The sequence below is a fragment of the Syzygium oleosum genome, unplaced genomic scaffold, assembly GCF_021117445.2.
Source record: "Syzygium oleosum isolate NSW1041296 unplaced genomic scaffold, Sole_v2.1 Sole_v2.16, whole genome shotgun sequence".
In the NCBI taxonomy this organism is placed as follows: Eukaryota; Viridiplantae; Streptophyta; class Magnoliopsida; order Myrtales; family Myrtaceae; genus Syzygium; species Syzygium oleosum.
The window spans coordinates 7,809,202-7,821,708 of NW_026607500.1; the positions used below are offsets into that span (position 1 = coordinate 7,809,202).

General features: G+C 39.7%; 1 protein-coding gene across 3 annotated transcripts; it reads left to right on the plus strand.

Moving 5' to 3' along the window:
- Window positions 1-646: 646 nt before the first annotated feature.
- Window positions 647-12,234, plus strand: LOC115686236 (PX domain-containing protein EREL1-like). Of its 3 annotated transcripts, XM_056318746.1 has the most exons (11): window positions 647-1,250; window positions 1,591-1,701; window positions 3,208-3,306; window positions 3,494-3,580; window positions 4,553-4,661; window positions 4,853-5,658; window positions 7,742-7,906; window positions 7,986-8,228; window positions 8,500-8,709; window positions 10,896-11,045; window positions 11,573-12,234. In XM_056318746.1, the coding sequence occupies exons 1-11, from the start codon at window positions 1,161-1,163 to the stop codon at window positions 11,597-11,599; spliced, it is 2,097 nt and encodes a 698-aa protein (XP_056174721.1). In that variant the 5' UTR covers window positions 647-1,160; the 3' UTR covers window positions 11,600-12,234. The 3 variants fall into 3 exon arrangements, with proteins under 3 accessions (XP_056174721.1, XP_030467321.1, XP_030467320.1); XM_030611461.2 differs by lacking the exon at window positions 11,573-12,234 and having other exon boundaries at window positions 3,216-3,306; window positions 10,896-11,344; XM_030611460.2 differs by lacking the exon at window positions 11,573-12,234 and having other exon boundaries at window positions 648-1,250; window positions 10,896-11,344.
- The last annotated feature ends 273 nt before the right edge of the window (window positions 12,235-12,507 follow it).

The following is a 12,507-nucleotide window of genomic DNA, read 5'->3' on the forward strand; positions in this document are numbered from 1 at the left end:
AAATGGAAAAATCTGAGTAGAATTTGGCTTTCGGCCTTCCCGACCCGAGTGAGTGGCGACAGTCATTCTCTTCCGTGACGCCCGGGCGCGCGATGCAAACGCAGAAGACGACAGTTAGGTGGGACTGGAATTTCACACCAAAAGCACACGCCGCAACGCACGACAAAACCCACCCCCGCCTGCAAAAAAAATTAAAAAAGAAAAAGCTGGGAAATTATTATTAAAAACAGAAAAATATATTTTACTAATTTTTCTTGGAGTTTATTCTAAGAAAAAAAATCATCATCTTTGCCTTAAGCGACAATTTTAACCCGAATTTTTTCTTGTCTCGATAAAAAGCGCATATATTTACTCGAATCTCAAATTGGGCTTCTATAACGTGAAATTTTTTTTAAATTGTTTGGGCCAGATTTAAAAATTAAGTGAAAGCTGATAATTTTTTTATGAAATAAAAAAATTTTCGTTTTTTTTTCGGGAATTAGACTTGTTTTCTTGTGGGCAAGTTCAGATCGTTTTCGTTTTAACGAACGAAGCTAATGGAAATAAAAAAAAAAAATTAGATAAAATCGCAAAAACAAATAAATAAATAAATAAATACGCGGCAGGGAAACGAAGCTATAGCGACCTTCTCTCTCTCTCCCTCTCTCCAGAACTGCGAACCATCGTCATCGCGCAGCTCGCCGTACGCATCGAGAAGCCGAAGCAGCAGCAGCAGCAGGCGGCGGCGGCGGCGACGCGCGGCGCCCGGCGGTTCCGTATAGCCGCCCCCCACCCACCCGGCCCCCACTCGCCGCTAACGTGCGCCGCGCGAGCAAGGTGACGACAGGGCACCGCCATGGCGCGTCGCGATGCGGATGCGCTGTAGCGAGGGAGCGGTCGGCAGCACCCCGTCGCAAGTCATTCCTTCCTTTCGTGTTCTCCTCCCTCCCCCTTCCGAGATCCGATCGTCCCGAAACCCTAGCCTAAGGTCCCCCGATTCCGCTCCCGATCGGGGATCGCCGGTAGGATCGCCGGCCTTCCGGTCGTCGGAGTCTCCGCGAGAGCGATCGCCTAGGAATTCGCCGGCGGGGAGTCGATTCAGGGCGCGCATGCGCGCGTTTGGGTGACCGATCGGTGAGATACGAAGCGCGAGTCGCGGGGTAGAGCGGGGGAGCGAGAGGATGCAGAGTCGAAGTCCTCCCAAGCACCGGCACGATGGGACTTCGCCGCTGCCTCTGGGAATGGATTGGAGCCCTCCGCCTCGGAAATGGGTGAGTATGCTACTAATCGGATACGTTCGGTTTCGCTTTCTCTTCTCTGGTTCCGTACCGGTTCGAATTGGCTGTGTGATTCCGCGAATTGGAGTAGTTTGAGGCTCATTTTGTACGATTGAAGTCATGCCAGTGTGCGGTTTCGTTCTGAATCGGTATCGGAGGAGGAGTGCGTGTTGCTCAAATTGAGTCACGTGTGATCACGCACTGCGTGAATGATAGTTATTAGGCTCGTTGACTGAGATGAAAGTAATTATTGACTTGAGGTTTTGGAGTTCGTTATTTGCCTTTCTAGTTAAAGAAATGATCTTCTGTTGCTGTTATCCTGTTTGAGATACAGAATGGGCGGGAAACTGCGTGGCCGCACGATCATCGGACAGGGTGGAGTTACTGTGTTACGATACCTTCATGGGTCCTGCTGCCGAAATCAAGAGACTCGGATCCTGTTGTGGTAAGAATATATCGCCAGATGGCTGTTTGTTGTATTAGAAAGAGAATAGTTTTCAATACAGTCTTCTTACTTGAGACGGTGCAGTAATTATACGGGTCTTAAGTGTTCTATTCGCTTAGGAGATATATCAGTTAAATTGTCCCGCACAATTTTTTGTGTTTTTTAGCGACCCATGTCCACTGCAATAGGTGACGTCAGGCTCTCTTTTGCTCGAGTCCTCCAAGAACTACATCTATACAGCTATTCTTTCATTTTCAAATATGGTTTTTGCTGGCGGGATTTATTCCCTAGTATCCCAAGTATCTTTGTTGTTCATGGCGTCCAAACTATCGGTACTGGATTAGGATATCCGTCCACTTGATGGATACTTGTCGGAAAGTGCCGCGAAAGCTGTTTAGTTCCCCTGCAGGCTTACTTCTTTCTGTCATCTTTCTTTCCTTTTTCCTGCTTCCCAATTTGTTTGTGGTCCTGGATATTGTCTTGATCAACATGCTAGTTCCTCGTGAACTGTGTTGTGTAAGTTTAATGTATAACATCAAACCACTTGATTGAGGAGGACACTAAGTTTTCATGAGACATGACTTGCCTATTGCTTTGGCAGTGTTTTGTTTGTTTTACTTTTTGCTGTTATCTGATCTTCATCAGCCGGTACTTTTGTTTTTATAATCTTCTAGGTGTAAATTAAGAATATCTTTCAAGAATGTCATGACTTCTCATTTTAATTGTATTTATTTGAACCGTAATGCCAGAAAAATTAGTCTTTTGTCTTCTCTTTGGCGAATGACAAGCTTGTTCAGTGCTCAATAGACCAAGAACGCTCTGGAGGTTCCTTATTTTTCACTGTTACTTGTTTGGTTGGCAGGGTTATATATTCATATGCTGAGTTTCTTCACTTTTTGATGATTCAGAATATAGCCTTGGATTGGATTTACAGGAGGGGAAAAAAAACAAAGAACGGATAGGTCAAAAGATTTGTGATTATGTCAATATGCAGTTAGGCTGGTCCTAGTAAAAATGAACTGGTATAATAGCCCCTGGCTTTTTTATTTTTTATTTTTGATTGACTGAATCGATACGAAATGTCTAGGGGGCCTGAACTGAGTTGGTATGGCTTGGTTCAGTTTCAAACCGGGCCAAACTGAAATGTTAATTTTTGGAGCTTACAATGCTTTGCATTTCACAGTTTTTTGGTGTAATATATATTTGTAGTTTTCTAACCTTGGCTTGTTCATATCCTTGTCTTTGTTTTACTAGTTAATTGCAGAGATTTGCATGTCAAATAGGCTAACGTCAAATACAACCAGATGTTCTTTAAAACTTGAATCAAACTGCGACAACTATTTTGATTCAGTTTACTTTGGTTCGAGAAATTGGAACTCCCCCTATTTCCAACAGCTTTCTAGTTTGGGCTTTTGCCCTTTTTTTCCCTACATAAAATCTTTGTTATTCATATCCATATTGTGGCTTCTGGCATTACTTCTCGCCCTTAACATTCTTAATGGGCAGTTTTACAGGGTTCAGGTTGGTTTACAATCTCCCGAAGGTGCTACGACTGTTCGTGGAGTGTTAAGAAGATTCAATGACTTTTTGAAGTTATTTTCTGATGTGAGTCAACATAGCTTGTAAATATTTTCTTTGGATTGGGCACCTTAATTCTGTGGTTGATGATCACAAGTTATATTTTTAAATCATGCAACCTGTCCTTTTAGAAAACTAGAAAAAGAACTTTTGTCTTCATGATTCTCAAGCATACATTTTTAGATTCTTTTTTAATTATCAGCACATTTTGCAGCTTAAAAAAACATTTCCTAAGAAAAATCTTCCACCAGCTCCTCCGAAGGGACTTTTGCGGATAAAGAGCAGGGCATTGTTGGATGAGGTAACAATAGTTTCTCATTTTCTATAGTGAATTTTTTAGATTGTATATGAGTGGAGGCAGAGTGTCCTCTGTTGTTTTAACTTCATTTGTCTCTCAACTATCTGATTGCTTGTCATTCATAGATTATCTCGCAATGATTAATTGAGTGCTTGAATAAGTACTTTCTAAAAATGATTGTAAGTGTAAATTTTGTGAATACTTTCTTCAAGTTTTCAAGACTGGTTAACTTTTGGAATGCATTGATAGGAACTGCACGAAGATGTCTGATGTGGCTCTTGTTGCAAGCAATGCAAATTTTTTATTAATACATGATAGTCGGAGCAAATGTCCTACGTGTGTTTTCATTTTTGTGTACTTTTTGCTTGTTCCATGTAAATTGGTTGATCTGCTGAAGTTTTAGTCTCTTTGAAGATTGAGAGGTTTTAATATGTAATGTGTCTTGCAGTCATTGTTAGCTAAAGTTTGGAAGTTGCATAGTAAAGCATTTTTCATGTTTTAGGAGTAAGATTTCAGTGGCAAAGTTTTCTTTTTCTTTAAAGGGGGAAGGATTACAGTGCAAAAGTTTACTGTATGAAGCTCTACTACAGAGAGAACAGTCACCGCAGTTGTCTTAAATAACAAATAATCATGCCTTCTTTTTCCTGGAAATACATAATCTATCACAATATTTGTAGATGCTTATGAACAATCGCCTCTTTGTTTTTCTCTCAAAAGTGTAGTCTAATCAGCTAGGCCTTTAGGCACACCTTTTTAGGAATACTGTCTGTGCCTATGATGCAATGGCCCTCACTTTATCAGCTCTCAGGAGTTTTCACTGTCTTTTTGTTAGACTACTGCAATTGAATGTCAATTAATGCTATTTTTTAGCATTTGAAGTTTTTCTGGCATAGTAATGCTATCCCAAAAGTTCGTTAATGGCAACAATTTAGTGTGTGACCCATTCATATTTCATAAGGCTAAGATCTTTTTCAGAGAAGGTGCTCGCTGGAGGAATGGATGACAAAGCTCCTATCTGACCTTGACTTGTCGAGAAGTTTTGCAGTGGCGTCATTTCTTGAACTAGAAGCTGCTGCTAGATCTTGTATGTCTTCGAACCAACTGCTCCTCAGGATTTCCATTGGGTTACATTGTGATATTTGGTTATGGACAATTAAATTCAGTGAGAGCTAGAACTAGTCGTATAGAATTTTCTTGGTAATCTTTGGAATTGCTGGGACCTTGGATTTGATTTTGACAACTCATTTTAGGTGTATCTTTTGTTTTTTTTTTCAGCTTTTCAAGACACAAATCAAAATGTGCCAGATGCATTGGGTTCTGGAAACAGTTCAGAATCATCACATCAGCCACAAAATGATTCAGCATTATCTGTTGTTGCTGGTGGTTCATCTCTCACATCAGATTATGGCAGTGATACTGCCTACGAGAACTCCGACCTTGGAACACCAACGTTAGGAAGACATGAAAGTTCTGATGTGGGTGTGGAGGAATTTTCTTTGGATGAAGACTTGCCTAATCCCATTGATAGACTTGTCAAATATGGTGTGTCTAATATCGATGAGGGTCTGTTCATGGGTGAAGCAATCTTAGAGCAGCTGGAAGGTTTAGATAGGCGTAAAATTCATGGCAACCATGTAAATGTCAGTGGAAAAAATTTGGAAAATGGAAATATTTCCAAAGTCCCATATCTTATGGGAAATGACTTAGAACTCTTCACAGAGCCAGATCATTTTAAGGTTACTGGCCACACACGGAAACTCTCTTCTGATAGCATTTCCAGTGACGTGAGCTCTCTCAGAGGTAGTGAGTCATCAAACTCTGGAATGCCTAATTCATCTGGCAATGGCTCTGCTTACCTTTCTGGAGCTGTTGAAACTTCAAGTGCTCCAGAAATTCTTGGGAACACAGAGCTGCATGCTTCAGGAGATGGCCAAGTCATCCTTCCGATGGATCAGCGCAGTAAATTGAATAGGGTCATGTTCTCCTTTCAACGAAGGCTAGTAACAGCAAAAACGGATATGGAGGATCTTATATCGAGATTTAACCAGGAAACTGCCGTGAAAGATTACCTTATGACAAAGGTAAGTCTAAATAAGTGAACAAGTCATTTGAACTAATCATCAAATGTAAACATTAAATGAATATTGTTATATAAGGGCAACTAATGCCATACACAAACCTACAAGAAAAATTCAACATATTTGGAAATGTTTATGACGATATTTTGCCATTACTCTCTTACGAACACACAATTCCTGCATAGACTGGAAGTGCATGCGACTCACATGCACATAGGAAAAGACCCGTGCGCCTCTCTCTCTCTAGCATGCTCACACTAACACACATGCACTGAGTCTCGCACAGACCATGCACGGATTTATATGGATGTCCAAGGAGTAGTGCTGGAAGTGGAAGGTGCTTTATTGGTTGACAATACGTTAGAAGATGGAAGGAAAAATATCAATCCATGGAGTATAATATTACATCTTTTATTGTCAGATGCATCTCTCAGACCATGTTTGAGTCTCTCTTAATTAGATTGTTTACTGTGGAACCCTTGAACCTTCCCTTTGGAGATTCTCACTGATAGAGCAGATACAAAGCATATGCTTGGTGCACCTTTGCAGCTATAGGAGAACACCACAATTGCTTGCATTTGACATTCAATCTATTTTTTCATGGCATTTAATGCACCTTGGGTACATGCTGATCTGTCTGGTGCTAGCTCATCTGGACCAGACCTTATCTGTTTTATAGCAGCCAAACAGCAGGATGTATTAGTGAAAACTATACACTTGATATATACTTTCAGGCAAATTGTATTACACTCCTTAAATTTTGATTAGAAAGGTAGAGGCAGCTCCTATAATTTCAAGATGTGTACCTGCTTTCTTCAAAAGAAGGTGGGTGCGACTGCGAACTATGGACTACCTGCTGAGGTTGCATGTAATAATATTAAATTTCATATGATAGCGCGAGTAAGTATTAAGGGAATGACAAGTTGTTACGTTTTCATTAAAGTATAATGGGCGTCAAGTGATCGACCTAGGGCATATGTTTTTAATGCATAAGTTCAACTGAGATGTAAAGCCAAGAGAACCAATGAGACTAAAGCTTAAGACATATGGGACAGTTGTTGAGATCATACAGATCCTAGCACGCCAAAAAGGGAAGTCTAGGTTGCTTTCAGTTATGTGGAATTAGGATTATATGTTGTTCGACTTGTGCACATCTGGGCAATGCTGAACTTTGTCCTTACTCAGAAGCCGGTTTTTTGGGCCATCTTTTATGTTGATGGCAGGGGGTGACGGCAGGGTGAATGTGGCCCTAGTTTCCTTTTTCGCCTCTACGGTAATGGAAGGGGGGCGAAATTGACTGGTGTCTGGGAGAGATCTCTAATACTTTCCAGCTGGACATGTGTTGCTGGCTCGGCTTACATAAATGAACACCTCTAAATAATCAAGTAGATTTGGGAAGTTCTGTGAGTCTGAATTGGATTTAATAATTAAAAGAAAAGAAAAGAACGAAAAAAAGAAGCAGCCTATAAGATAAAATAATGGGTCTTGTTTTTGTTTGGTTCATTTAAGGCAACTGTATGGGCGGAAAAAGTAATGTATGTGTGCTCATAGTTCATGCATTTCTAAGATAGCCGTGGTCTCTCTTTTCCTTGAGCTCCTTGGGTTGAAGCAAAGAGCTCTTGGGGAAAGATCAGTTTGCTATATGAGAACTTAGTTGCACTGTGTTTGAGCTCGAGGCATGTTGATCAGCTTGAACTTTTACTGCCTGTACAGATTACGTGGGAAAATGTCCTTAATTTAGATTAGAGCAATGAATGAGTAAACTTTCCATCGAAAAGCAGGTGGGATATTTGCCACTGATGCAGTATAGGGGCTTGATAGAGATTGTTTGGTGAGTGGAAAAATGGAAATAGCTGGCTTGGTTGACCAGTTATTTGTCCAGAAACCATAGGGATGTGTATCTACACAATAAAATGCATCGAACACTATGAATTTTTACTTTGACCAGATCTAACTGCTATTGTTGTTTTTCCCCCGGCAAAAGAGTTGAGCAACTTCATAGACTCTTATGCATACTGCCTCCTTGGTGCGAGTAGCACCAGCATGATTACTCTTTAAGTGGTAGTAATCAACTGCATCTGAACAGGTTAAGGATTTGGAGGTGGAACTTGAAACTACGAAACAAAAGAGTAAAGAAAACCTAGAACAAGCCATATTAGCAGAGAGAGAGAGGTTTACTCAAATGCAGTGGGATATGGAGGAATTACGACAAAGATCTTATGAGATGGAGTTGAAGTTAAAGTCTAAACAGGTATACGATTTTCTGTTATATTCTCTTTTCTTGTGTCCAAATCTTTTAGTTTAAATAATTTGATGTGGAAATTTTGTAGGATGGTGAGTCAAGTTCTGAATCAACAGGAGCATCCTTTAGCCCACGGAGGGACCAGCTGCTTCAGGAGTTGGATGAAAGCAAACAACAGGTTGGCAATTTGCAGAAAAGATATGAAGAGCTAGAACTAAGGTCAAAGGCAGATCTTAAAGTCCTGGTTAAAGAGGTTAAATCTCTCAGAATCTCCCAGAAGCATTTGAAGCAAGAGCTTAGTCAATCTCTGGAGGAAAAGAGAAAAGTCGAGGTAATATTTCTTTTAACGCATTTTTTGATGTTATATATGAAGCTTTTGACATTCTTTAGTTAGTACTAGTCTGTATACATGGAGCTTGATTTACACTGATTAGATGAGACAATAATGCAATGCTTGTGGCGGTTTCAAACAATGTGTGCCATCTCTAATACAACCACACGAGATAAGGCCCAGATAAACATATGAGTAAAAAGACACAGGTTATTTTGAGTTTATTTATGGCAAAGCTTTCTTGATGCCAATTCTCATGGTATCTTGTCAGAAACTCCTTGAAGAGGAAAAACAAATGAATCAACAATGTGAAACTGCCTTGAACAAGCTATTGCAAGAGTGCAAAACCATCCACAATGTACTGCAAGACTGCGTTGTCAATATCACTGCAGATGATGTAAAAGACCTTGATTCTTACTCTGTTGAAGGCATACGATTCTCGTCTATGTTGGATGACCGAATTGGTCGTATAACTGCACAGGTATTCTATCTGCTTTTCATGATTAGAATCACCCTTGAAACTTCAGGTTGTTTGATGATGGCATGTGCAGTTAACCTTTCAGTGTTTGAAGAGTTCACTAGAACATTTGCCTTACAGGATGTGACAGCTCCATGTTAGTTTGTATTTTCTTTATGTTACAATTTTCCGGGTGAATGATGTTCTCTGTCCTTGTGTTCATGACATTGCCACTAAATTTTGATAATTGCACACTTCTCACTTGAGAATATGAAGTCCTTAGTTTGTCAGGTCTATACCGTAGCAATGTCTCAAATCTGGATATAGAGGTTGTAGGAATTCGTGATAGAGTTTGGCTGGTTTTACCTTGGGATTCTGATCCGCAATAGCCCAACTGATGAGTTGTTCAGGTCACAAACTTTTCGATTATTGACATATTCTACAATTTCTTAAAAAATAGCATCATTTCTGACCATGTGCTCATTGAAGTAGTTCAGCCATAATTTGATACTGCGATTATCGAATAATCCCTTCGTCTCCTGAATTGACACGCCGAATGTTGGGTGGGGTCTAGTGCAATAATTGTGATTTTGTTGCACTTTTTAGGCGATGTAGACTTAAATGTTTGCCATCATTAATTTTGCCCGACTTTAGTGCATTACCAAAAGTTATATCCAATTTGTTGACCAGTCGCCATTTAGTGTAAACTGGGGTTTTGATGTGCATTCCATAAAAGAGGATGTCATTTAAATATAATCTCAATAGTGGTGATCGAATTTAGATTATCAGCTCTCTTGTGAGATACTTCTGAGCTCTGTGAGTTAGGATAAAAGGCAATTAACTACATATATAAACTTAGATCTCTGAGGTTAATTGCAAGAGTCCCTTGACTGTCCGAAATTGCACTGCACCCCCTCTACTTGCTATTTGGAAACTATTCCTGCTTCATTGGAATTTTTTCTCTAACTAATGTAGTTTTTCAGGTTTTATGCTGGTACTTTTCTCTTTCTAGTGATTTTTGCTGCAAATGTTATATGGTCTTTAGTACCCTTTAGTCAACAACGAAAATATTTTAGGGTCAGTTGTGACTGGTTCCATCCTTGTGATAGGAGAAGAGATATATTATTTAAAACCATGCTTTAAACAGTTGCTTTTAGTGATCTAATGCTTTGCGGGTCAATGTGCGATTTTATAGCAATATGGTTTCTTGGGCCTTTGAGCATGTGGTTTTATACTTAAGAGCTATCCTTCGACTTGAGGCAATTGGAACTGGTTTAACATCTACTGTATCCTTTGACTTTAGGCTACCTGCACGAAAGCTTAAACCATAGAGCAGCAAAGTTTTGCAGATCTGCTAGAAGTCTGTGACTGTCTTCTTTATTCTTCATTTGACAATTGATTTGGCAATTCTGTTTTATTTGGTTTTGATGTTCTGTTTTATTTTTGGTTTAGATGATTGAGCGTGATGATGGCCTCTCTCATATTGTTATCACAAAAATTAAAAGAACTCAGGGTGTTAGCCATGCATAGAACTTACAAATCATACCATCCACACTTTGTCTATTCTGTTCTTGTTTTTTCCAAGAAATTTCATAATTGTTTTGTTTCTTTTTGGACAATTTAGAAGATTCTCCAATAATGCAATTTATGCAGCAAATTTCTGTTCCATTTCAGCTGGTCTTCAATCTGAAATTATCTTGTTTGGGGATTTGTTGATCTTGTTATCTCACTGTTTTGGAACAGGAATCTGTTTAATCAATATAACGTCTTATAATATCTTTCACATGGATAGTTCAGTAGGTAAAATTACAAGCTGTAGACACCGACTCTCTTCCTAAACTTCTAGTAAGACGTCTTTTATTATTTCTTTCAATGAACTTTTTGAAAGTTTGACTATCCCAAATGTAGTTCTATACTTGTTAAACTGCAACTTTTCCTTTATCCGTTCTCGGCTATATTATTGAAACTCAACTCCAAAAGTGAAAAAAATCATATGAGAGTGAATATGGCTGCCTGGATTTGTCGTACTTGGAAGTTACCTCCTGACTTTTACTTGGGCCTCGATTGAAATTTATAAACTCCAAATCCTTAGCATTTGATGTCTTTTCACCATGACCTTTGTATGTTTTTTGGTCTTTTTACAGCTCTGTCAAAAATATTTAGATGTCATTTTTCCATTGTAAGCCATGTACTCATCACATGTTCATCAGGCACATATGTTGGCCCAAGAAGGCCGTGCTGCTGCTTCTGATATATATGGAGATAATGGAGTAAATGACAACACAAGAATGGTCGAGGATGAATTGAAGACTACCATAGCAAACATCATCATCGACAGTAGCACTTTATTTAGAAAGCAGGTGAACTCTGTCTTGCAATGTTCTCTTAATGATGTTTCTGAAACTGAGACATCAGAGGCTCCTACCGGAAATTCCTAGCAGATTGAGTCATTTGAAAGGGGAATAGGGTTTACATTTATGAGAGTAAAATCCCATCCCTTTGGTATAGTCATAATGCCAAATCCCCAGTGTCTTCTCCACATTTTTAGTTAGTTGATGATACCTGCGGAGACGGCAGTCTGTGGTGACATTTTGTAATCCCACATAAACGCATTTCACGAGATGACAGTCTATACAAAATGATTTTCCTTGTTAATGTACATGCATGAGTACAAATTTTACCGGAAAAGCTATAGATGAATTTTGGAAATCTTTGAGCTTATTATTTAGATGTAATTTTTTTTTGGGTCGATATTTATATGTAATGTTCTAATGTATTCATTTAAGGCAATTGTTGAAGAATCCGTATCTTTTTATGATGTAATAAATAGATTCAAAATCGAGCTTGTTTGCTGAGCTGTCTGTTGGATTACATCATTCTGGTGCAGATGGATGGTTGGACTGTTTGGTGGTAGTAAGTACTTTCTTGAAACCTAAGTTACGGTATGGACAGGGCATGAGCCATGAGGACACCAAAGAATAACAGTAACGGTGCATACAGAATGGCCAGGAGAAAATGGCCTCCTTGTTTTTGGTTCGTTCAGATAAGCCTGGAGATGTTTTTGTAGGTTCACTACGACTATACGCTTTACGGTGTAGACTTCTTGTTGCTGAGCATGATGGCGTTTTAAGGTACTGCATTGTCTCCATTGTCAATCCGAGTGTTTAAAAGCACTCGGAGGGAGTCGGATATAGCAGAAGAGGTTTACAAATATGGCGGGTAAACCGTGACCGGGAGGCTGGATTCTTTCGGTTCGGGGTTGTGACGCTGATGTGACATCCGCTCGTGAAAGGTCGCGACTGAGCATCCTATCATCCACGCCTTCTCTTTCGGCAGTTTGACGATTGATGTTGAGATGCAATAGTTTGCGATATGGTCCTTTCGGAGCAGTCAATTCTTAAAGGGAAAGATATCTATGAATCCTATTTTGGCATTTCGTATGCTTCAGTTCAGCCCCTCAGTTTGTTGAAATGGCATTTTCAGGCTCTACGTATTGTGCCGCAGGAAGCAATTCGTAATCCTCAATTGATTCACTTGATTTTACGATGAGATATATAATTGACGACGCACGAGACGGAGGCATCACATCAATCGTAGGAACTCTAGGTAAAAGAGTTCGACGGGTAGATAGATCGTATCGCGAACGGGTGTATTCGACACAATCGGCTGTTTTCATTTTGGGGATAATATGAAGGGATCAGCTGGAAGTTGATACGGTTGCAAAGACAACGACACGCATTGAAAGAGGTCGGCCAAAGGACCACGCCAAGTTGGCCATGAAAGGTCACATTCCAACGTCCCCCTTCCATGAATTTTGCTTCC

Bases quoted from the DNA above. Each gene is read 5' to 3' on its own strand.
- LOC115686236 (XM_030611460.2), top strand. From the start codon at position 1,161: ATGCAGAGTCGAAGTCCTCCCAAGCACCGGCACGATGGGACTTCGCCG. The intron at 1,251-1,590 runs GTGAGTATGCTA...TTTGAGATACAG, and splicing joins GCCCTCCGCCTCGGAAATGG to AATGGGCGGGAAACTGCGTG. The intron at 8,229-8,499 runs GTAATATTTCTT...GTATCTTGTCAG, and splicing joins AGGAAAAGAGAAAAGTCGAG to AAACTCCTTGAAGAGGAAAA.